The following is a 25,310-nucleotide window of genomic DNA, read 5'->3' as shown; positions in this document are numbered from 1 at the left end:
AAAAAAAAAAAAAAAACACACACACAGAGACACACACAAAATGAATCTTATCCCTAAATAAGACCCCCATTTTACCTGAGATCGACAATGCTAGCCTACAGGGGACATGGTTTTAAATCTTGTCCAAGGCTGAGACAACTCAGATGAGTTGACAAGTCGTCTCAAAGACTTGGTTTGTTCTAATTCTAAGGCATCTTTTTAAGTCTCATTCGAGACAACTCAATATAAATCAGATATCTTGTCCGAGACAACTTGGTCTCATTCATGGACGAGATGGGACGTCAAATTGAGTTTTAAAACCATGATGGGGGACAAGATATTTAATAATCTAAACTATGTATTAGTTTACTTAATGAAATAACACTGTGATCCAAAAGTCTAATTTTTATAAATAAATTGACATTATAATAAGTTCATTAAAAGGGTAATGTGGATTTAACTCCAAGTTTTGGTGAATAATTGAGACTGATAGCCCATTTGATATCCTACTGATCAGTGAGGAAATGCTCCTTGACCTCAATCTCCTCTTAAAAATTAATGCAACAAAGACTTAAATGCCCTCACATTCAACTTCTATGTAAAAACCATTTCATTCAAACAATTTACCGTAGAAGTCTAAGATGATGGGATTTTGAGGGGGAAATTGATGAATTTTTGGCTAAAATTTGAAAACAAGGGCATTTAGGTTATTTTTCATTAGCCTCTTAGACAAAACCTAAGTCAAGGGGAATGTCATTAGTTTGAAAGCATAGGAATGCATCTTTAATATTGATGGGATTCTGACTTTTAAATAGGAAAATTATGACTTTTTGTTAGAGATTGAAGACAAGGCAGTAGTTTACTACTAGCGCATGTAGGCCATGACAGAACTACACTAGATATTAGTAGGCTTTAAGTAAGACCATGTTTGGATTGTGAGAAATGAAGAGAAGAGAAGAGAAGGGAAGATAAAATAAATGAGTTTCTCTCTATTTCTCTTGTTTGAATTGTCAAGTGAGGAGAGAAGAGAAGAGGAGAGAAAAAAAATGAGTTTTCTTTCTCTCTAAAAATGGAGAAAAGAAGAAAGAAATGGAGAGAAACCCCTTTAAAATATTTTATAATTCTAACTCTGCTCCTAGAACTCTTTTTTAGGAATTTTAAATTTCAAAGTTGTCCCAAATTCTCTCTTGTCAATCTAAATATGGTGGAGAGAAATTGAATTTCTCTTTTCTTTTAATGAACTTCTCTTCTCTCCACTTCTCTCAATCCAAACATAGTCTAAGTTTCTTCTTCTCTCTCTTTCGTCTCCTTGATTATGCTTCTCTGGTCACATCCTCTCTTTTTTTTCTATGAGAATGCTTGGCAGAAGAATTTCATAGGTGTAATTCCATCAGGGGGGCATTTAGGTCAGTTTATATTAGTCTCTTGGCAAAACATAAGTCAAGGGACATATAGGGAGTTACCTCTAATATTGATCAAAATATGAAGAGGTCTAAAATATAAACACCTAAAAATCAACGAAAACCACTTCTAAGTTGTAAGTACTAAGTAACACAGAAGAAATCCCAATTATTTCGTTATTGCAGCAATGGTGACGATCGATATTCGATCTCTGCTCCTATTCTCTGCAATTCTTCGCGTTGTTCTCATATTCTATGGAGAATGGCAAGATACCCATATGGAGGTTAGATACACAGACGTCGATTACTTCGTCTTCTCTGATGCTGCAACTTTAATGGCTTCTGGAAATTCTCCTTATGAGAGATCTACCTATCGGTACTCGCCTTTGCTCGCATTTCTACTTATACCCAATTCAGTTGTGCATCGATCATGGGGGAAACTTCTCTTTTCTGCTTCAGGTATTATTTATTTTATTTTTATTTTTTTTAAAGGAAGGAAACGATTTACACTTGGATCTGCAGTTTCCTTTTAAATTAATTATTTTTATTTTAAGGTTGTACATGTTGTTTGATTAGTTGGTTATGGTGGAAATTTAGTATTCAGGCTTCGGGCATTGCTTTCTGATTCATAAGTGGATGAGTTTTGTTAGATGCCAATGTTCTTAAAAACCTTCTTGAAAGATCTATGCTTTTAAGTCTTGTCTATAATGTAGATTTTTTAACTTATTTATTATTATTATTGTCTTGGGGGGGGGGGGGGGGGGGGGAGAGAGAGAGAGAGAGAGAGAGAGAGAGTTAACCAAGTTCGGATTCTGTAATTATTGGATGTGAGTTCAATTCAATTTATAAAATTAAGAAATTGGGAAAATTTCGGAAATTATACAAAATGTTATTTTTTATATGCCAAAACCCATCATATTCAACATCCCTGAGAGTCATATCTCATTCTTAGGATTTTGAATGTTGAAGAAAATAAAATTTTGAGAGTGAAAAGTAAAAATGTTATCATATCCGGCAATTAACCAAGAAATCATTGATTAATTCATCAATTTGCTATTTTAATTGGCTAGTTCCTTATTCAGAGAATTTTACGAATTTTTGGAAAAATTGGAGAATTTTGTGACTATGGGAGGGGGGTGGGGGGTAGGTATGTTCAGAGTTGAATGGTTAATGTGGAGATACCTTCTGGAGTACTATGTGACAGCCACATACCAATCATACTAAAGGAAAAATTTATAAGAAAGTAGTAAGATTAGTTTATGCTTTATGTAGTTGAATGTTGGGTTGACAAGGAGCATCGTGTTAATAAATTGAGTGTGAAGGTGCCAACTTAGCTAAGTTGGGAAGGCTTGAGGAGTGTGAAGGTGCCAAATCAGAAATGATCAAATTTGAGAAAAGTTAAGAGTAGTTTTGGTAGGGAATAAACTAAGAGAAAGTTGGTTGACATGATTTGAGAATGTCAACGTAGGCTGATTACAATCCCAGCTAGAAGAAATATTCAAGTTGAAGATCCTAAAAGGGCAAGTGGGAGACCCAGAAGAACTTGAATGGAGATGGTGAAAGGAGATATGAGCTCACTCCCAATAATAGAAGAACTAGCTTTGGATGGAGTGGAATGGGGAATATGATTCGTTGAGCTGACCCCAAATCTTTGGAAAAAGGCTTTTTTTGTTGTAAGTATGTGTTATTTGAACACACTTGAATTAATAAGAGAAATGGGTTTAGATAGAATTGAATGGCAGAAAAAGATTCTTTCAACTAAACTCAATTTTGTCAAGATAAGGTTTTGATTATGAATTATGTGGGATCTTTGTCTTTATGATTATTTTATAACATTTAAGGAATCAATGTGTGATTTGTATCAGATTTTTCTGTTCAATCAATCATAGGTTGTTTTAGTTGCCTAGGATGATTAGTTTCCATGCTTTACTATAGCAAACAACATAAGTGTAAGTACTGTTTTACAAATATCCTTAAAACACAGACCCTATAAACTGAACAACATGCTTGTTTTGCAGATTTGCTCGTGGGCTTGTTTATCCACAAAATTTTGAAGTTGCGAGGTGTTCCTGAGAATCTATCCTTAATTTCTTTAGGAGTGTGGCTCTTCAATCCATTTACCTTCACTATTGGAACCCGGGGAAACTGTGAGCCCATCGTATGTGCCATAGTTCTGTGGATCATTATCTGTCTCATGAATGGTGTAAGTTCTACTCCCCTATTTAACCAATGACTATGGGACTCATCGGTTTTCCTTTTTTGGTGATAATCATCTATCTCTAGTGTAGATTCTAACCTCATTTTCTGGCTGCTTCGACTGACTAACTTCACCAAACACCACTCTTACTTTAACTTGTTCTGTTTTAGAATATGGGATCGACTTTCTTTCAAAACCATTTTTATTGCAAGAGAAATTCCAACTTTCTTCTATTCTAGAAAAGTTCGATTTTTTTTTTATTTTTTTAAGTTCCTTGAAGAGATCCTATACTGTGGTCCCCCACCTTAAATTATAGTACTATTGGTTGGGTATTATTCAAGGTGGTTCATTCTTATGGCATTTTTTATTTATTATTTTTCAGAATTGATAAAAAGATGTAATTTTTTTCCCCCTGTTTTACTGCTTGAAAGATGTTTCCTTAATAATTAATATTCGTAAGGTAGCAAGATACGCAATCGGTTATGTCATACCATAAGTAGGAGTAGCAATGCAGAAATAATGAATATAAAGTTTATATCCTCTACATGAAATCCCTTAGGTTTTTAATTGTAGATATACATACATGTTACGCTTTCCATTTTTCCGACACAACTGTTTATATATTTAATATTTTTCATCTTTGATATCATCTCGTTTTCTATTTACAGGGAAGTACTTACAAGCGGCATTTTGGTATGGGCTTGTCGTCCACTTCAGAATCTATCCGATCATCTATTCACTCCCTATTCTCCTAGTTCTTGATCCACATAACCTTCGATCTGGTACAAAGCCCTCCCTTCAAAATTGGAGCTCCACTCTACAAAACTTACACCAAAGTTCTAGTAATAGAAGATCAGTTTATCTGTTTAGTCCATGGCTTCTTTTGAGAAGCGTTCTAACAAGAGAGAGGATACTATTTGGTATTTTCAGTGGAGCTGTGTTTCTCTTTTGGACAGGCCTTTTCTTTCATCTCTATGGATGGGAGTTTTTACATGAGGCACTGTTCTACCATCTTACCCGTACTGACCCTAGGCACAACTTCTCCGTATATTTCTATCACATCTATCTTCATCATGAGCGTGAGTTCTCGGTGTTGGAGAAACTTGTCTCCTTCTTGCCTCAGATGATGGTGCAGCTTGTTCTTATCTTCCGCTTTGCACAGGACCTCCCATTCTGCCTTTTCGTGCAAACAGTGGCCTTCGTAGCATTCAACAAGGTTGGTGATTTCATGACCATTTTTTTTCATTTTTATATTACACACTGATTTTTTGGAAAAGGATGATCAAGAACATGTCATGAATTCAATTGACAATGCATAAATTTTTTGTTCTGTGAAATTCATGGCTACATGTCACCAAATTCTCAAATTCTCAAACTTAATGAAAAAGTCGCGATTAAATTGTGAATCTTTCCTTCACCGATTTAATCACGAATTTTTCAAAAAATCGTCACTTCTACAAACTTTGTGATCAAATCGAATTAAAATAAAAGATGAATTTGAAGCATTAGTAAGAGAAGATGACCTTGATGAAGATGGTGATGATCATTTTATTGATGAAGCATTAGATAATGAGGATGACATTGAATAAAGTAAACCTTGAATGTGTTGTGGACTTGTGGTTGATGCAAGGATGATATCTAATTGGGGGTTTGGTGATTTATTATTGTGGTTTAATATGAAATTTGGTGATATAATATGAGAACACCACCTAGTATGTATGAACAATTGCACAGATTTAAGCCTAGTCTGATTTTATTTTATTTTCTGATTTTTTTTACCGATTTTGCCAAATTTCCCCCCTGCCAACTTATTCCAAAATCCCGACTTGGTGACTATCCTCACATCTAGTTCCAAATTTTTTTTCCCCTGCAAGAACCATTGTCTCATACTACTATTAAATCTCTTAGATTTTTTTTTTTTTTGACAAGCCGCTCAGAGAATCTTCGTACACTGTAGTCTTCTGCTTAATGGGTGATGGGATGTCTATTGACAGGTAATCACAGCTCAGTATTTTGTGTGGTTCTTCTGCTTGTTGCCTCTAATAGTGCCATGGAGCAATATGAAGCTTAGGTGGGAAGGTTTATCTTGCATTCTCGCCTGGATGGGAGCTCAAATCCATTGGCTGATGTGGGGTTATCTGCTTGAATTCGAAGGGAAGAATGTATTTATACAGCTATGGTGTGCAAGCCTATTGTTCTTGGCCGTAAGCACTTGGGTTCTCATCATGGTAATCCATAACCACAAATTCTCTCCAATTTTCATATGGTCCGAGAACACCAGATCTTCTTCCAAGAATGCAAAAAAACTCAAGTGATTAGAGTCGTTTTTCATTTTCTTGTCTGCCTTGTTGAAGACCAAAGATACGTTTCTGAAGTTTCTCTCTTTGATTCAGGTTTAGTTGGAAGAAACTGTGATTCTTCATGTAGTTTGTGTTTTTCGGTTGCTTTACTAAGTAGCTAGCTGTTTCTTACTTATCCATTTGAGGAATCTTAAGTAGCTAGCTGTTTCCTACTTATCTATTTGAGGAATCTTACGCCGCCTAACAAGGTTAAATCCATTATTTGGTGAAATGAGCATAACTAAAAGTATCCTTCATCTTTTCATTTTGAATGATGGAAAACTGGTAAATGATTCATGTATATAGTTTGAATCAGGCGTTCTCTCAGATTCTTTATGCATGGAACTTTCACCTCTGTTGAAGTGAATGGCAATTCTTGTCCTTGCATGCAAAATTGAAGTCATCTAATCTCGTGCATGTATTGCATATACATATTATTGCATTTTGTTCTTTTGTTACACTAGTTTTGAAATGAATTCAAACAATGGATGACCATAAGGTAGGAGAAAACGGTTCAAAAACAGTAGATATTGGATCTTTAAATTAAATAGGAGAGAGATTGAAGGTACTTATATAAGGTTAGAATGGAAAGATTTAGGCACGAGTTCAGCACTCTGTCCAAAAGGTGACGGTGATTCAACAGTCCAATGTTGCATGCAACAAAGCTTGATTACAAGCTACAAACTTAGAATTCCTCTTGCGATAATAAGAGGACATAATAATAATTAAAGTTGGGCGGAGTGGAAATAACAACAATAACAATCATCATAAGCCATTCATTCAAGTAACATTGGTTTTAGACAGCATTGAGAACACAGCTGAGATGCAATATATTTATGTACACAACAGCAGCTAGTGCGTCTCTAGCAATCTTTAATGCAGAATTAACTTCATTCATAGTTTACTGATGAATGGCAGCCACAGTTGAGACCATGGAGTCCACCCCACAGACGTTGCGACCCCTGCATATCTTGTAGTAACCTTTCTCTCCCCAGCTTTCTCCCCATGAATTCTTTATAATCCAGTATGGTTTCTCCTTCAACCGGATTGGAGCATAACCTGCGGCACCATACCCCACCAGCAGCACCCCATGATCCAATCGCTTTGCGCATATGTACGGGCATGAAACTCCACCTATGTACGTCTGCATGTAAGCTGCATTGATGCCCACTGCACATCCATGCCAACAAAGTAACCGAGTTAACACCAATCTACCTAAAAGTAAATTGATGGGGATATCAAAGCTTAAATAGTAGAGTTTTGGTTATTTTTCTGTTTTGGACTCCCTACACTTTTAAGGTAACCCTGTTGTAGCCCAAATCCATATAACCCAATCCCAAATCAAGTCCCCCACCCCCATATTTCATTTTCTTCCCTCACCTTCCTGCATCACAAACAATAGGAACAAAGTTTGAAGGCACAAAGACACACCTGCAAGAGGACCATTTTTCACCAGATTTGCAGCAATTTGGTCTTCATCGAGGGATACGACACTGAAGTTAGACACCTTGGCAACAATCTTGTTCTTGTCAAATTTGCACTTGCCACGATCAGTCCCAGTGTAAGGGTAGTCTTCCTCCCGTTCAAGTCCACCAGCTTTGAGGGTGTATTCAAAAGCACTGGTCATCAACCCACCATTGCAACCGGAATCACATGAATCCGCTTCCTCTGGATCACACTGAAAACAAAACAAAAGCTCAAATTATGTACTAAAACAAGTAGTTGGAAAAAATGCTTTGGGCTGTCTCTGTTCTTTTTTATGCTACAAATGTGTCAAGAGACTGAAGTTTTTTTTTGGGAAGGTTAGTAAATCTTTGAAATTATAGAATCAAACCCCATTGAAATCTAGGCACAACTACATAAGAAAATCTCAATGTAACAATATACCCAAAATCTCACAACTTTCCAGAGGGATGGAGAATCAAACTTTACTCATCACAAATACATCTACAATCCAAGAAAAAGGACACATATAGATCAAATCCTGTTACTTATTATAACCAAAGGAATCAATATCATCAGAAACAATGGAACTTCAAGTAGTTTTAGCTTACATTGCCACTCTATTTGATGTCAAGAGTTACTAAATTCATTAGAGTTGAAATTCCCATCCATTAATAAAATTCAAATCGTGGTCATTTGTTATTGTTTTTGTTGGTGAAACGTTATAACGAGTCGAGTTACAATTCATGTGAAAAATCTTCTCAGCTGTGACCCGACCATTATTTAAAATAATCTTAGAAACAGGGGTAACATCTTAATGTTAAAAAACCTAATCAGTTTCAATTACTTGACTTACACTTCACCCGATCATTTTCACCAACTCCCTACCAAACATGTAAGCAAGATTTAAGCAATTGGAAATAAAATAAAAAAATCAAAGCCCTTCATTACATAAATCTAACTTTAAGCACCATATCATCATCATCACTATCGCGGAAACAACAATAGGAAATACGGAAAAATTTTAAAAAAAATAAGCCCTAAAAGTCAAACAATACAGCTATTAATCCAAAAGACAAATATTATAAACAAATATAGCACAAGTAACACAAAAATCGTTAGAAGATGATGATATATCTCTATATAAGTTTGATGGAGATGACGATGAACACGTACAACCACAAAGATCGCATATCAACAAACCTCATGATCACAATCCACAAGTTGTTGCTCGCTAAGGCTAACGAGATTCCCCGTAGAGAGAAAATGAGCTCCTTCCAAGGCTCCAGTTGTGCTAAAAGACCAACACGATCCGCAAGAACCCTAATTCCCCCAAAAAAATCAAACAAATTGAGCAACAATTTATCAAACAAATCATAAATCAAAAGTCAAAATACTCGAATCAACCACCAAAAATCTGAAATTTTCAACAAATAGTCATCAATTTACCTGATTTTTAACGGCCGTAACGGCTCCATGATCTCTCCAATCGAAATCGGTTGGAAGATCACTAGTTGGTAAGATCGGAGCTTTATTAGCGTCTGACGGAAGTTTCAGAGATCGTAACCCTAAAACAGTTCTTCGAAACTCTTTCGGTGTTAGATCAGAGAACTTTGTGATTCCATGAGTTGCAGATGGATCAAGCTTTTGGTGCTGTTTAGCACGGCGCAAGTTAGACTTGAACACTGAGAATCTGTACGCGTGTTCTTCAGGATCGGCGTAGGTTTTGCCAAACTTCGTGATGAAGCTGGTGAAATGGTGCTCAGCGTTCAAGATGTGATCTTCACCGTTGGATACAACTTGACGGATCAAGATATCGTCCGCATTGGATTCTTCTGAAGCGGTTGCAGCGAAAACTAGGGAGGACAGAAAGAGGAGGACGAAGAAGCGAGATGGGTAAGATTCCATTAATGAAGGATAGGGTTAGCAGAGAGAGAGAGATTGGAACTTTGGCCCATCTAACAGAAAGGTGTTACGGATTTATAGTGGTTCCAAGAAACGTGAAGGAGAGGGTTATCCACTGTGATTGAGACACGTGTTGGGTTTTTATTCACTTATTTGTCTGCAAGTTGTACTACGAGATATATAAAATAAAAAAACGAGAGGGATACATACAGGTGAGGAAAAAACGGAGAGGTAATCTGGAAAACCCCGCAGAGTTGAGATTCTGCAAAGACAGAAGATTATTTGCCACGTGGATGATGATATGGAAGATATTGAGTAACAACAACTAGAAAATCTTTACTCCGTCATCACATGGCTGATGTGGCATGGACATCCAACCTGGATCTTTTACCCGGAGATACAAAAGTGCACATCCCCATAATGTGTAATTGTGTATTTTACGAAAAATGATATATGATTCCGTAATCATGCCACATCAGCTGAATATTGACAGAGTGAAGATTTTCAAATTGGTAAATCAGCACTCTATTGAGTAAGAATCCTGATAAAATGACTTGTCAGGTGGCATATTCAATCGACTCACCAACGTGATAAGTTTAGAGTCGTAGATATGTATGATTGCACTTTTCCATTAAAAATATGTATCCCGAGAGAGTCGTATCCTGAGACATACAGATCTAAGGTTTCTAGAACTTCTTCACGTCAATGAGTCGATTGAGTATGCCAACTAATGAGTCATTTTATTAACACTCTATTGAGCAATTTTTATAGAGAAGAGTCGTGATAATCTGACTCTCACATGTGGCATATTCAAAATACTCTCTTGAAGTGACATATGTTAGAATCATAGGTCGTTTGCCTTGAGATACACATATGCACAGTCAACATAAATATGTGCAGCTGTGTATCCTAAGATTAAAAAAATCTATAATTCTAACACATGTCACCTCAAGAGAGTATTAGAGAGGGTGACTCTTGAGTTTTCTTTCAATTGAGATCAAAAATTACCACATGGACCATTCAGGATGCAGAATCTACGCTATCCACCCCCGAAAGCAAGGTCCCACACGGAGTTGGGAAAAACTAGAAAAGCAACAGAAAGTGAAAGTGTGAGAAACTGCCTACCAAAAAAAATTTCTTTTTTTTCTCTTCCTTACCAAGAAAATTCAGATACTTTATAATTTTTGAATTAACCAAAAAATAAGTTTTTTTTTATTTTTTTATTATTAGTAACTGAAGCATCCCATCAATAAACATCTTGAGGTTGCTCACGTAAGTTTAAGAGATTAATAAACATTTTCTGGTTGTTGACATAAGTTAGAGCTTGTATTGTCACACCAACTTTTTTTTAATTCATTAAAAACAAAATTATGTAGAATATAACAAATAAAATATAGATACATTAATAAAAGGGTCAGATCCTCTTGGAAAAAACACATGAACTCAATTGTTTAAATACAAAATCCAACAGTTAAGATTTATCCTTGAGATACGTATCTCTAAGATGTGTGTTATGGGAATATGCATGAAGCACAGCCATTGGATTTTGTGTTACAAGATTTTAAGAACTTTTACAAAAAAAGAAAAATTCACTGTTGGATTTGAATTTAAAATTTAACAGTTAATGGCCATATCAAGTTAAAAAAAATTATTTTATTTATTTTAAATTTGACATAGGCATGAATTTTATAGGGTAAGTGGTGTTATCTTTCCAACATGCCAATCCATCTGGCCCAACAATTAAAATCTTATCAAGCTTGATCATTTTCCAATAGTTTACAAAGGAAAACCTTAAATCAGTTTCAAACCACAGAGGTAATCTCAAATTATTCACCAAATTGTCCAGGGTAATATTAAAAATCACCACAAAATTGGCAGGCCTTTTCACAAACCTGGTTGGGTCACCGGTCAAACCAGTTGAACCTGTGGACTAATTGTTTTTTTTTAAGTTGTGTTTATTCGATTGACTCAACCCATAGAAGCTATCGGGTGGGTCTGGTTCGATTTTTAAAACACTGGCTAGAAGAGTAACTTTTACTTAAAATACACTAATGCATATAATAATTATATGATACACAGCAAATAAGATTAAAGAGACATCAAAGCCATCTTGAAAGATTCTTTTTTAGGAAAATTTAAGACAAAAAGAGAGAAATGGTGGGAACAAGATGAAGGGGTGAGGTAGAGGGAGGGAGAAAAGGAGAAGGAAATGAATTTGATTTCAAAATCCTATAATAATCCTTAGATTTCAAAAATCAATATTTTAAAATTCTTTTTTTAAAACCAATAAATGGTTATATAAATATAAGAAAGACTAATGATAATTTTCACCCAATCTGAACTCGGTCCACAAGGCAAGTGCAAAGAATTGTAGATCTTTTCCTTGTGTATCCTGAAGAAAAAGATCTATGATTTTGCACACTTGCCACATCAGCCAAATACGGGCCAAGTGAAAAATTTTGAGTTAGAAAATCACAAGTCTATAAGAAATCTTAGATTTCAAACACCCTTCCTGAAAAGGAGAGAGAGAGAAGTAGAATTAATTAAATTTCAAAATCTCATTAAAAAAAAAAAAACATGTTTCCCTAATAAAAATTCCCAATAAGATATCCTATTTTTAAAATTCCTCTATGTATGAAACTTCTCAAAAAAAAAAATTAGAAAGGGTTGACGTGTTATACATAAAATTTGGTATACCTAACAAAAGTTTCCAAAGAAAATGGGTTATAAAACAAAAGCAAGAAAAGAAAAAGGGAGCAATCGTGATTGTGATGACAATCAAATAGTTCGGTGTGTTCAATAGATCCTAAGTTTCATCATAGAACGGCCAATGAATTCTTCTATCAGTGAATTGATTGTACTCTTTCTTTTTTTTTTATTAAAGAAAGTACCAGAATCATCATATATGAGACCAAAATTACTGGTCCAACCTTGTTCTCAAAATATTTATCAAAACAGCCATATACTTGTTTTTTTTTTTTTTTCTCAAAACAGATACCCATTGTTTGGTCACAATGTTATTTTACTTTTCTAACCTTCTCGTGATCCTCAAATAAAAGAACATTCTTCTTTACAAAAATATGAAAAAAGCCGTAACATTTCAGATTGAAAATATATATATATATATATATATATATATATGGGTCCCATTCAGCAACAAACATTTGGCAAAACATGGGTTAGAGGTTTTGGAATGGGCTGATTTTTTGTGAGGATGATCTCTACGGTGAGGAGATCATACTCACCAAAAATCAGCTCATTCCAAAACTTCTAGCCCCAGTTTACAAGTTGAAAAATTGTGGACCATCCATTTTTTGTAAACCATTTTTGATGGGGTTAGAAGTTTTGGAATGGGCTGATTTTTGGTGAGGATGATCTCCTCACCGTAGAGATCATCCTCACCAAAAATCATCCCATTCCAAAACCTCTAATCCATGTTTTGAAAAATGTTTTGCCAAAATGTTGTCAAAATGTTTGTTGCTGAACATTTCCCATATATATATATATATATAGGTTTTAGAATGGGATGATTTTTGGTGAGGATGATCTCTATGGTGAGGAGATCATCCTCACCAAAAATCAGCCCATTCCAAAACTTCTAACCCCATCAAAAAAGGTTTACAAAAAATGGACGGTCCACAATTTTTCAACTTGTAAACTGGGGCTAGAAGTTTTGGAATGAGCTGATTTTTGGTGAGGATGATCTCCTCACCGTAGAGATCATCCTCACAAAAAATCAGCCCATTCCAAAACCTCTAACCCATGTTTTGAAAAATGTTTTTCCAAAATGTTTATATATATATATATATATTAAGGTAAAAATAACTAAATACCAGAACAGGTATATAATCCTATCAAAAATAAAATTTTCCAAAGAGAGCCATTTTGGTTAAAACAACCTTCATGTGACTTGCTTGTATAGCATTAACCTAACAATTATCGCATACAAGAGAAACAAGCAGAAGTGTCCGATGGGTTAGAAGAGCAGGGTTAACAACGGATAGAAAGACTCAGGAGAAAGAATGGGAAAAGAAACCAACAAGTTGGATTTTCAATGGTAATTAAAAGTGTGGTTGGTAGAGTGTTCACAGGTAGACCAATGTCGGATTGTAACTAATGCATAAGAAGCTGAAGCAACTGAAAAATTCCAGGTTGAGCTAGCATAATACATAAAACAACACAACATATTGTGGTGGGATATGGTGTAAAGTTGAATAAGGGTCCAAGTTAGACGAAACATAAGTTAAAAATTCTAAAAGAATGAAAATTGATACTAAAAATGGACATGGATTGGGATATGGAGACTATATATAAAAACACTTGAATTAACAAAAATGAATGGAGGAATATGCATCATTCGGACACACAAATTTTAGAGAAATTACGAGTGGGAGTTAATGGGCAAAGAAAGATCACATCATTCCATGCCAAACCAAGAATGATGTATTAGAAGAAAACTAGAATAAGAATGAACCTCACAAGTTGCAAACAAGCGGCTCGACTTAAGTTGGCTGCGCCTCAACCTTGCAGTCGGACGTAAGAACAACCTTAGTGCAAGAAACAGGAAAGTGATTATCAAATTATAGAACTCTGAAAATGGAATTTAACAACTTTGTCAACAAGCTCCAACACTTGCTTTAAATTCATTAGATCTTGAAATCACCAAGAAAAACTACTTATCAAACCTCATCATTGAACTAAAGCTATATTTTTCATTCCAATGCTATGTAAACATCTTTCAGGTTCTTCACATATGAAAGAAAATGTAATATTGCTACTTTCCTTTCAAGTTCTTGATCAAGTACGTCATGACAGACGAGAACCTGACATTAAATAATAGGAAGAAAAAAAAAAATCAAACTTCTAATCCCTTACAGTATTCAAACAAGCAGGTACCACAACATTCATCAACAAGATCAGCAAGTCAGGAAAGAACTAATATGAAAGGCCATTACCAAGATCTCATTTTTCATTTTTTTTTTTAAATTTAGCATGGTAAAGAGGAACCATATCTCACTAGAACCGGAATCAATAACCGGATAAATAGGCAGCTTTCTTAGCTAATTTACATGTGTGCAGGCTGCCAACTATTTTCAACCCATGACTGAATGTCACACCGAAACATATAGCCAACAGGATCTGAAGTAGACTAAGGCATGGACACAAATTCCCATAGGCTGCAAAGTTTCCAGTACCTTACTTCACTTAGCTCTTGAGAAAAGCCTTAAGAGAAAATGGTGATGGTCCATCCTGCCAATCCACAAGTTAATAGAATAAGAAGTGCACTCTACACCCTCTACTTGGGTCATTAGCATTTCATAACATAATTGGAAAAATGTTGAACTGACTTCATTCGACACTGCGCTCAACACTGCACTGACGTGGCAGTGTGCAGAGAACCATAGATTTTGTATCTTGTAGCACGAGGAAAAAATATATGGTACTTTGCCCACTGCCTTGTCAGTGCAGTGTCGAAGGAAATCAGTTTAGATGACCCAAAATAATTTTCAGTAGGACAGCACCCAACCATAACTGCACTTCTTGAACTTCTAAATAATAAAAGCCTTCCTTATTGGTTTGAATTATCCCAAGTCTACTACTCGAGTCTTGGAAAAGAAAAGAAGAAAAAAAAAAAAAAAACTTATGCACTGGTTTGACATTAATTTTAACAGCTTGTAAGAACCACAGCGATTAATTTTTTGGAAACAGTATCAGGTCAATAATAAAGATCAGACATACCACTATAATAAACAGACTGGAACTTCAATTGATTCCAAACTAGAACTCTGGCAAACTGCTTTTGGGTTCAGGGGGTTTAGGAAGGAAACATCACTAAAAATTGGTGGCTAAAAAATCCCAGAAGCTATCATTTTAGGGAGATGTAAATAGACTTAGTTGATAAGCTATCTACTGCAAATGTCACAAAAGAAACAAGGTTGTCCACTGGTTTGACATTATTTGAGTAACTTTCACAGCTAGAACTCTGGTACACTGCTTCTGGAGTTCGGAGGATATAAACTTTTTCTTTTGAAGGGGGAGAGGGGGACTTCAATTACGGAAGTCCCTGTTATGATTGCAAAGAAAAATTTGGAAAATCAATTTCTTGATAAATGGTTTTGAGAAAATGGAATTCCTCAAACAAAATTGATGGTATTTGATTTCACCTAAGAAAATATCAAAAAGAGAGTTGGTTTTTAGTTTTGGGGGTGGAGGGAATCATGAGAGAATAATATTAGGGTTACCCCCTGCCACGATAAGCAAAACATTTTCCTTGTTTTTTTTTTTTTTTTTTTTTGAGGGGTTGGGTTAGAAAAATATTTTTTCTCGCCAAGAAGTGAATGATTTTCCTCACAAAATTGCACAATCATACATTTGTAAATCACATTTTGCCCAGAAAGTCATTAAATGTTCACTTTGTATGCACAATCATGTAAACCCAAAGGAAATTTGATTGCTCTGGCATGATCATGCGTTGTGAAGACCAATAGCAACATTTATTAGAGATATAGAGAGAACTGAATGGAGGAGAAACAGAATTTGTGAAGCCAAGCCCAGATTTCTAGGATAAGGTTTTGATGATAATGATGAACCTCAATGAATTTCAAAGGAAATAAATCAAAAAGGATGTGGATTTAGGTAGGTAGCCCAGATTTGAGGACAAGAGAATAAATGTAAGACATGGTTACAGATAGAATTGAATGGAGGAAAAAGATGAATGGTGAAGAGGAGAAGAAGTGTGAATTTTGAACAAAAATGATACTATTTTCATTTCTTTGTATGAAATTTGGTGTTGAAACTTGAAATAGCAGGGCCAAGCAATTTTATCTGATCCTCAAAATAATTCTTCCAATTGTGCTTACCTTCATTGTCTTTATCTGTAATTTTGTGCAGTTTATGTTCTTACACATCAATAGGTTGATGGTCTAGTGTTGCTTCCATGGATATATTGTTCCCCAATTCACCATTTACTTAAAAAATTTTGGGAGAATTAGCCAAATATGACCAGATATGGGTTTGTAGTTTGGACGAGTCCTGACTTATTAGATCTCCCCATTTTGGTCATATTTTTAGTCACTATGCTTTGATGATAATGATGATGGTGATAACGAATCATCAATGATGAATCTCAAAGGATTTTAAAGGAAATAAATCAAAATCAGATTTTACCTTGCCAAGCTCTTGATGTAAGCATTGTCTAACTACAGTGGCCTGTTGTATAAGCCTTTCCATTGCTGAATAGCTAGGCAGGTTAGCATGTGCTGACATTAATCATGGGCCATAAGAAAGGAGTGAGTCTCAGTGCTGAAGATAAGATAAAAAACTTCGAAAGATACTAAGAAAACAAGACATGCACAACAACCTGGAAACAGAAGAGCTAAATCAAAGCAAGTTGGATGGTAAAGAGACACACCAAGAATGGCTCGATTCAAACTATCTGCAACATGTTGCCGATACTCCAAGCTAAGCAGGTGAAACATTGGAGATTTCTCTGGCTCCTCATAAGCTAGCAATGCCATGAAATCCTGCAGTAGCGGCAAAGTTAGCTTCAATTTTATATAAGCCCATCTCTCTTTTTTTCCCCTTTTTTCAAGAAATTAAGACAGATAGAGATGAGAAGTTATGGGAGCATAGTTTCAGAATACACATACTTCCAGTTTCACGACATATTTATGAACATTCCCAAATGGTGTCAACTTGGTTTGTGCAAATTCCAGGGCTTCTGTGCTGCCATGTGAATATTACATTCAATTAAAAAAAGATGATTGTGACTCATACTGTTGGGAAAAGGAAGTTAGAGGTTCTCTCACCATTTTCTAGAACAAACAAGCTCAACAAAATGAAGGCTCAATAAATCAAAATGCAAGTCCTTGTTTTCCTCCAATAAGTTATGTGCCAGCTGTTCTGTCAGTTCAATGGCCTTCAGAGCATTTCCCTCCAACGCAAAATGGTAAATTGCTGAGATATAACCAAATAAGTATATGATTAGCATCATCATTAGTCATACAATCCATGTTCACTAAAAGAATCGTTATTTCTGTGTATTGATAATACAGGAGTTTATGATAGTCTCGCTAATCTTTACTATTATAATATAATGAGAGAAGGTGGAGTAGGAGTGGTTCAACACCAAAATTTGAGTGGCCATAAATGCCCCCACTTTTTAATATAATCAGGGTCATTTTGGTAAAAACCAAGACAATTGCAACCCACGACCATATAATCATGTTGCTTAGTTTTCAAAATTACAAAAGTTTCCTTCTTCACTACGTAATCTTCAAAAACCTTTTAATCAATATTTTAAATTACAAATAAGCCCTTTTGATACATGTGCATTTGCACATGCCACCTTCTAGTGTTTTTAACTGAAACATAGAGCAGGTTAACACAGTCATAGTGTGGTAGGAAACTTGCCAGAACAACATTCAATACTTGAAATAGATGATATGACTTGCCAGAGTCGATTAAGCGTTCATTACTCATAGGACTTGATAAAGTCAAATGTATCCAAAACTTAGTTTGGGGGCCCCATTGTAGACATGAATTACGATTAGTTAGGCGTCTATGTATCATCTCAGTTTGATATATTGAAATTAGTGCGTTCACATAAACATTTGTTTTGGAAAACTGAGGTGTCTGGGCCTCTCAGAGCCCCCAACTAATCCTCGAGGCACGTGCAATGCCCTCCCCCCACCCCCTCCCCAACACGCACCAGGTAATTTCTGGCATAAATCCCTAACGGGGCTTGAACTCAAGACCTCTCCCTTTTAGGAGCGAGGCCCTGGTCATTGCGCCCAACACTTGTGGGTTACATAAACCTGCCTAATCCTACATAATCATCCATATTATAATTATTTGGATATATTCATAATTTACTTATACACATTTCAAATATAAAAAAATATATAATAATGTGTAGATGAAGTACTCAATAGCTCATTCATTTAAGCACATGTTTTGCAATTGTTGTGACATTACTCTCATTTTCATGTATAATATAATTTTATTTTATTTTTGTCAATTTCTCAAAAACCTACATCAACACATGATAGAAAGTTATTAATCTTCATTTCCTTAATACTATCGTTGCTTAGTAGTTCAATGACTTATAAGTATGTTTTCAAGTCTATTTTATTATATTCTACAGCTTTAACGATAATTTTCTCAGTATTTCCATCATTTCCATGAAAATTATATTAATTTCCATAGTAATCAAAATATTTCCATTTCCAAACTTACAGAAATAGATACTGAAGCCAAAATTTAGTAACATGATCCAAGCATATGTCTCTTGGAGATAAATGGGTACTATCAAAAGACAACCCCCTGAAAAAGGATGACATGCACATACCAAGAAATCCTCCAAAGAAGTACCCATTCATACTCTAATTTTCATGTTTTTTTACATAATACATCAAAATGGTTATACAGTAATTTTAGGATTTTGACTGTTTTGAAGCCTAGCACCTCTCTGCTTTGGTTTTTTCTTTAATAGGTTTAAGTTTGAAAACGGGGTTTTCCCAGGCCTGTCTTAATTACCACACACACAGACTTCAGCGAGGTGGCACTTTCAAGCACCTTGTATGCGTATATGTTTCTTTTCCGAGATAGTAACAAATTCCGTATGCATTAGGCCAAGTAAACTTAATTGAATGACTCTCCCTCTAGCAACCTGGGAATCATGGATCCCACTTTGCATATCAAAAACAGGAAAAAGCACTTACGCTTTCTTTTGTCTATGTCCACGGGGTAATCAGCAGGCTGCTTTATCCCACTACAAGCAATAAATGACTCTGCAGTCTCTTTGAAGCAGTTATGTACAAGGTATGATAAGACAATGTTGCGGACGTCATTATCATTGATAGTCTGTCAACAGCGCACATGACAAGTACCCATAGTTAATATGACAAAAGAAGATGCGAGAGTGTTCAATAAATATGATACATAATACAAAAATGGTATGCTGGTGCATCATTATGGTATATAAAAAAAGGTACAAAACAGAAGTAGGAGCTCCAAGTTTACTTTCCCGATAAGAGAATCAAAAGAAACCCTAATGAATTTCATGCAGGAGCAAGTCTAACACTGACATTCAGCCCACATGAGACTGAATGGGCAAAACAAATTCCTTCCATGATTCTCTTCTGAATGTAGGTTTTGGTCCATCCATTGACACAAGTAGGTTTCAGACCCCTCATCCTGTCCACGCTGGGTGAATTCCCAGCATGGGTATGCTCTGGACAAGAGATTTCTAGTACTCAGAATGAAGTCAACAAAGTTCTCAATAACCTAAGAATAATGGATGCTGATGAAGGTTGATTCCATTCTTTGGGCCATCTATCTATGATGTGCATTTACATATCATCGATCAGTCACAAAAATCAGGGGAAAAAACCCTGAAAAGGGGGTCCGCCGAATAAATGTCCAATTAACCGAATGAAATGAGAAAAAAATGATTATTTTCAAAAAATCCACAATTAATATAAAAAATCAATGATTTCCCCAGAAAAATAAACTTTTTTTTTTCTCATCTATCCCTCTGCACATAATTTTCTTGATTTTTTCTAGAACTTCCCCAAATTTATCTGGACTAACCGAACTGACCCCTCTCCGAATAATTGCTGAATCCGAACTTGGTTACTATATTAGGATGTCCTCCTTCACCCCTTTCCCTTATTCAGAATTGCATCATACATTTGCTTATGTTTCTTCTTCCTCACATCTATCCCATCTTCAAGACTATTAAAGTACTCCTAGAATTTGCTAATCACCGCCCTCCCTTCTTTTATCACAGCCTCCAATTGCATAATATGCCAAGAAACTTGTCTTCAATGGTTGGGCCCTTAATGTGCACTCATAAAATAAGTCAATGTCCAAAAAAGAATTAGATTCAGTTCACCCTAACTAATCTTCACAATCAAGCATGTCATAATGATAATGATGCAGTCACATTACTGAAGTAGTAATTTAAATTTAGTAGGTTTACGTTTGGTTATTTCTTTTCATTCTGAATTCTAGTTTCCTATTTTATTATGGGTTCTTATAGTAGGTATGGTAAGTTGGTTTAGGATTAATTTTGGATTCTATGATTATGGATTGTAATGGAAAATTTATGATGGAGTTTGATCACCCTCAACATAAAATATGGCTTTGGCATAAAAAAAACATGGACCACTAATAAACTAGATTAAAAACACAATATAACCTAATAAATATTGGCCCAGGGGCCTATGATGTCTCAGTTCTTATGAGACAACATAAAAGCAGCTTAAAGAAAATATAGGATAGGGTTGACCGTCATAACTAGATTCTAACAAAATTATCAATCAACTAAAGGAAATGCCCTAAAATAGATACAGATGATTACCACCCTCATGTGGATAGTTAAGTGATGATCCAACTAAAGTCTAAAAAGCTCAAGTCATGTAAGAAGTGATTCTAAGCTCTAGCAACCAGAATTGAATTTCCCAAATTGAAGGATATGATTTCTTAATATGGGTCCATGAAGCCTCTAAATGTGTAATCTTGAAGAGGATACCTCTAACAAATCTATAAAAGAAATCTATTTCTTTAATACGAGATTGATGGATGAGGTGTACCACAAGCATTTGACATACTAAATTATATGATTTGGTTCTACAACTCTTCTATTGAGGTTCCTCTGCATGTTCAATGACAATGTTGTAAAGATGATTATATCTTCTAGCTGTTAAAAAAGGACGAGTGAGTAGGTTGGCCACGGGAATCGAAGTAGTGGAAAGCTTCAATCTTGAAAGTAAGGTTGTTTCCAAAGGGCGGTGAAATGAAGCTCTCCCATTATTTTAAAAATATCAGTTACTAGTTTTGATTCCAAACAACCAATTTGTTAACAAATGAAACATTTGGAGTTCTTCATCTCCCACCAAAGAGTGAGATTTTCTTCTATATTTCTCTTTTTTATTCTGTTAATTGGATTTAAGTTTCTGGATTCGTCATGATCGCATCAGATTAACAACCCTTCCAATTCATTTAATTTTCGATTTATATAAAGAGTTCTACTTCTATCAGATATCTAAGAATCTCAGAAATCAAAAACAAAACATCAAACTAGGGTATCGATTACTAATTTAGAAAAATCCTAGAGCTTTAAAACCAATTGGATCGTATATGAGAAACTATAATGAATCAAAGATGTTTTACATAACTAGATCTCCACAGAACCATTGAAAAAACCGTAAAAAATAAAATTTATCTAGAATTTGAGGTAGAACTTACGATGTGATCGTACTGTCGTGGATCTAAGTCCATCATCTACTTTTAAAATCTCTCAAATTGTGAGGGGTTTTTTTTTCCGCTCAAGAGGAGACCAAAGAGAGAGCTATCTCGTCTCTCATTCTTTCTTCATTTGTGAGTCTCTTAACCGCGCGTGAGGCACACCGTGACCGCACACAACAAGGGTATGCTAAGTCTTTTTAATCATAAGTATTTTTATTATGTCATTGATAAATGTATTTATTATGTTAAGAAAAGAGGTTTAGAAATCTTGTGAAGTTCTAGCTCTTATGGCTTTTACCACCATTTCTTCTCCCCATGGAGGCACGTATTTTCTTTTAAAATACTTAAATACCCATAACATTTATTATGTAAATAAATATTTATTGTATAAAAAATTAATATAATCTTATCTTTTTTACTAAAAAAATAAAATGGAGAGAAATATTATTAAAAAAAAAAAAAGGTATTGGACAATATTAACGTTTCCATGAAGCATTGGACGTTAGTATTACTCAATTCCTATGGGTTTTGTTAACATGTGTTCTAAGGACACACGTTAAAGTGCAATAAATACAATTTGAAAAAATACATCCGAGGGTATTTAGGTAAAAATAATTTGTTAAGGGCATTTTCGATACAAAATCCAATTTCCATGATTATTACACTTCAACGTGTGTCATTAGGCACATGATAAGCTACACTAAAAAAACTTTGGAAATAAGCATTTGAAAATGGTTTGGAAAGAAAATTTTGTTTTGGGTAGTTTTGGTTTAAAAATCAAATCCCAATGCTTATTTAATGTCTGCCCTTAGGGCACATATTAACAAAACCATTGAAAATTACTTTTTTATGAGTTTTGTTAACATGTGCCATAATAACACGATTATGAACAAAAAAAAATACACCTAGAAATTAAGCATTTGAGAGTATTTTTTATAATAAAATTTATTTAGGTATTTTTTATTATAAAATACATTTCCAAATGTATTTAATGCACCTTAAGGGCACACGTTAACCAAAAAAAATTATGAATTGTGAATTGTGGTAAACTCACGCGAAAAGAAGATATTCAAACATACTCATCTGGCATGGCTTGTGCATAGAACTTTAGATTTTTTTTCTTTGAGATATAGAAAGAACGGAAATGTTCAACAACAAATATTTTGGCAAACATTTTGGCAAAACATTTTCAAAACATGGGCTAGAGGTTTTGGAATGGGCTGATTTTTAGTGAGGATGATCTCTACGATGAGGAGATCATCATCACCAAAAATCAGCCCATTCCAAAACTTCTAACCCCGTCAAAAATGGTTTACAAAAAATGGACGGTCCACGATTTTTCAACTTGTAAACATGGGGCTAGAAGTTTTGGAATGGGCTGATTTTTGGTGAGGATGATCTCCTCACCGTAGAGATCATCCTCACCAAAAATCAACCCATTCCAAAACCTCTAACCCATGTTTTGAAAAATGTTTTGCCAAAATGCTTGTTGCTGAACGGGACCCTAGAAAGAAATATATATATATGGTCCCGTTCCCTACCCTAAGCTTTACCCCTACACTTTAACAAACGTGTTTTGTCCTACATGGGTTAGAAGTTTTGGAATAGACTGATTTTTGGTGAGGATGATCTCTATGGTGAGGAGATCATCCTCACCAAAAATCAGCTCATTCCAAAACTTCTAACCCCATCAAAAATGATTTACAAAAAATGGACGGTCCACGATTTTTCAACTTGTAAATATGGCGCTAAAAATTTCGGAATGCGCTGATTTTTTATGAGGATGATCTTCTAATCATAGAGATCATCATCACCAAAAATCAACCCATTCCAAAACTTCTAACCCATGTAGGACAAAACACGTTTGTTAAAGTATAGGGTAAAGCTTAGAGTGTTTAATATTTCCATATATATATATATATATAGGGAAATGTTCAGCACCCTAAGTTTTACCACACACTTTAACAAACGTTTTTTGTCCTACATGGGTTAGAAGTTTTGGAATGGGCTGATTTTTGGTGTGGATGATCTCTATGATTAGAAGATCATCCTCCCCAAAAATCAGCCCATTCCAAAACTTCTAACCCCATCAAAATTGATTTACAAAAAATGGACGGTCCACGATTTTTCAACGTGTAAACATGGGGCTAAACATTTCGGAATGAGCTGATTTTTGGGGAGGATGATCTTCTAATCATAGAGATCATCCTCACCAAAAATCAGCTCATTCCAAAACTTCTAACCCATGTAGGACAAAAAACGTTTGTTAAAGTGTGTGGTAAAACTTAGGGTGCTGAACATTTCCCATATATGGGTCCCGTTCGGCACCCTAAGTTTTACCACACACTTTAACAAACGCGTTTTGTCCTACATGGGTTAGAAGTTTCGGAATGGGCTGATTTTTGGTGAGGATGATCTCTATGGTGAGGAGATCATCCTCACCAAAAATCAGCTCATTCCAAAACTTCTAACCCCATCAAAATTGATTTACAAAAAATGGACGGTCCACGATTTTTCAACGTGTAAACATGGGGCTAAACATTTCGGAATGAGCTGATTTTTGGGGAGGATGATCTTCTAATCATAGAGATCATCCTCACCAAAAATCAGCTCATTCCAAAACTTCTAACCCATGTAGGACAAAAAACGTTTGTTAAAGTGTGTGGTAAAACTTAGGGTGCTGAACATTTCCCATATATATATATATATATATATATATATATATATATATATGGTTCTTAGCACTTTCCACATTAGTTGGATATATTTGAATATCTATTTTTTAGTCGGTTTACCATTATTCTTTTTTTATCTATTAAAAAACATAAAACTCAATTGACTTGATCAGGTTTTCATAATTCAATCAGTATTTTCAAAATAAGCCACCTCAATGTGAGATGAATCACCTATCTTATGTGGTTGCTCCAGGATTGGGATAACTCTCGAGTCATATCATCCAAGTTTAATCATTTCAAACGAGTTAAACCCTTTAAATCAGTATAAAATCCTTCATTAATATATTTTATATTTAAATAATTATAATATTTTTCTTATTTTAATCTAGACTAATATGTGCTAACTCACAAAGTCTAATTCTTATATAGATATTGGGGAGAGATTTTGTCTTGAATGTTATTTTTCTCTGTTTTTCCAATCACATCAACTTACTCCTATTAATCATTAATTCTTTTTTGATCAATCTATGATCTATCTCTAGTTGAAGAATGAGTGTGATGCACATTGGTGTCTGCCAAATAAACTCCAACAATTTTCTGAAGTAAATTTTAGAGAAGTATTTCAAAAAGTATTCATTATGAAATGAATAATGCTTAAGTAACCTCAAGCTTGGACATCACATCGCACACCCTGATGTGAAAGTGTATGGGAACCAAAAATGTTTTCCTCAAGATACATGTGAAAAGCATTTATGGTTCCTATCCACTTTCACGTCAAGATGTATGATATGAGGTCCAATCTTGAGGTCACTTTAGCACGACTCTTACAAAATATCGTGCAAGTTTACTCGTTTTAGATATCAAGTGATTTTTGTATATTATTTATTGTTAATGAAAAAGTTAATGGAGTTGATATGACAGCTTCTTTGTTGTTTGTAGTAAGTTTATATTGATGTTAAACATTTTATTAATATTTGTATTATATGATTGGTGTATGTTATTCTGAGCTGATTACTTAAACCAAAATGTTATTAGTTTTTATATGATAGAAATTTCTAAAATTATGAGATTTGATTTGATTTGATGACGAAGCTTCTCCAAATGTTGTTTTTACCACGTA

At 34.8% G+C, this 25,310-nt stretch overlaps 3 protein-coding genes across 9 annotated transcripts; 1 reads left to right on the top strand and 2 right to left on the bottom strand.

The window, feature by feature from the left end:
* Nucleotides 1-1,485: 1,485 nt before the first annotated feature.
* LOC147403644 (GPI mannosyltransferase 1-like) lies at nucleotides 1,486-5,998 on the top strand. 2 transcript variants are annotated; one of them, XM_086439293.1, is made up of 4 exons: nucleotides 1,487-1,838; nucleotides 3,398-3,580; nucleotides 4,245-4,792; nucleotides 5,571-5,998. In XM_086439293.1, the coding sequence occupies exons 1-4, from the start codon at nucleotides 1,568-1,570 to the stop codon at nucleotides 5,889-5,891; spliced, it is 1,323 nt and encodes a 440-aa protein (XP_086295419.1). In that variant the 5' UTR covers nucleotides 1,487-1,567; the 3' UTR covers nucleotides 5,892-5,998. The 2 variants fall into 2 exon arrangements, with proteins under 2 accessions (XP_086295420.1, XP_086295419.1); XM_086439294.1 differs by lacking the exon at nucleotides 3,398-3,580 and having other exon boundaries at nucleotides 1,486-1,838.
* Nucleotides 5,999-6,662: 664 nt separating this feature from the next.
* LOC147403643 (Papain family cysteine protease) lies at nucleotides 6,663-9,333 on the bottom strand. Its single transcript, XM_086439295.1, has 4 exons — nucleotides 8,808-9,333; nucleotides 8,562-8,681; nucleotides 7,347-7,593; nucleotides 6,663-7,085 (listed from the first exon to the last, which is right to left on the bottom strand). Exons 1-4 carry the CDS (start codon nucleotides 9,264-9,266, stop codon nucleotides 6,817-6,819), a joined length of 1,095 nt encoding a protein of 364 aa, XP_086295421.1. The 5' UTR covers nucleotides 9,267-9,333; the 3' UTR covers nucleotides 6,663-6,816.
* A 60-nt stretch (nucleotides 9,334-9,393) lies between these two features.
* On the bottom strand, nucleotides 9,394-21,685 carry LOC147403642 (LisH and RanBPM domains containing protein). 6 transcript variants are annotated; one of them, XR_015177544.1, is made up of 10 exons: nucleotides 21,516-21,683; nucleotides 18,986-19,127; nucleotides 17,072-17,219; nucleotides 16,913-16,988; nucleotides 16,624-16,786; nucleotides 16,431-16,522; nucleotides 14,459-14,513; nucleotides 13,743-13,810; nucleotides 10,272-10,346; nucleotides 9,394-9,525 (listed from the first exon to the last, which is right to left on the bottom strand). XR_015177544.1 is itself a non-coding variant. In XM_086439299.1 (8 exons), the coding sequence occupies exons 1-7, from the start codon at nucleotides 21,549-21,551 to the stop codon at nucleotides 14,469-14,471; spliced, it is 702 nt and encodes a 233-aa protein (XP_086295425.1). In that variant the 5' UTR covers nucleotides 21,552-21,683; the 3' UTR covers nucleotides 13,566-13,810; nucleotides 14,459-14,468. The 6 variants fall into 6 exon arrangements, 5 of the variants coding, with proteins under 5 accessions (XP_086295425.1, XP_086295424.1, XP_086295422.1 ...); XM_086439299.1 differs by lacking the exons at nucleotides 9,394-9,525; nucleotides 10,272-10,346 and having other exon boundaries at nucleotides 13,566-13,810; XM_086439298.1 differs by lacking the exons at nucleotides 9,394-9,525; nucleotides 10,272-10,346; nucleotides 13,743-13,810 and adding an exon at nucleotides 13,956-14,086.
* Between the last annotated feature and the right edge of the window lie 3,625 nt (nucleotides 21,686-25,310).

Source organism: Akebia trifoliata, chromosome 4 (genome assembly GCF_017979445.1).
Source record: "Akebia trifoliata isolate Shusen 1 chromosome 4, ASM1797944v1, whole genome shotgun sequence".
NCBI lineage: Eukaryota > Viridiplantae > Streptophyta > Magnoliopsida > Ranunculales > Lardizabalaceae > Akebia > Akebia trifoliata.
This window is presented reverse-complemented; position numbering and strand designations above follow the sequence as displayed.

Bases quoted from the DNA above. Each gene is read 5' to 3' on its own strand.
- LOC147403644 (XM_086439293.1), top strand. From the start codon at position 1,568: ATGGTGACGATCGATATTCGATCTCTGCTCCTATTCTCTGCAATTCTT. The intron at 3,581-4,244 runs GTGTAAGTTCTA...TTCTATTTACAG, and splicing joins CATTATCTGTCTCATGAATG to GGAAGTACTTACAAGCGGCA. The intron at 4,793-5,570 runs GTTGGTGATTTC...GTCTATTGACAG, and splicing joins CCTTCGTAGCATTCAACAAG to GTAATCACAGCTCAGTATTT.
- LOC147403643 (XM_086439295.1), bottom strand. From the start codon at position 9,266: ATGGAATCTTACCCATCTCGCTTCTTCGTCCTCCTCTTTCTGTCCTCC. The intron at 8,682-8,807 runs GTAAATTGATGA...TGGGGGAATTAG, and splicing joins TTACGGCCGTTAAAAATCAG to GGTTCTTGCGGATCGTGTTG. The intron at 7,594-8,561 runs GTTTGTTGATAT...TTTTGTTTTCAG, and splicing joins TTGTGGATTGTGATCATGAG to TGTGATCCAGAGGAAGCGGA.
- LOC147403642 (XM_086439296.1), bottom strand. From the start codon at position 21,551: ATGATGGACTTAGATCCACGACAGTACGATCACATC. The intron at 16,787-16,912 runs GTATGTGTATTC...CCGCTACTGCAG, and splicing joins AATATGTCGTGAAACTGGAA to GATTTCATGGCATTGCTAGC. The intron at 14,087-16,430 runs GTAAAATCTGAT...ATTTAATGTCAG, and splicing joins TACATCAAGAGCTTGGCAAG to GTTCTCGTCTGTCATGACGT.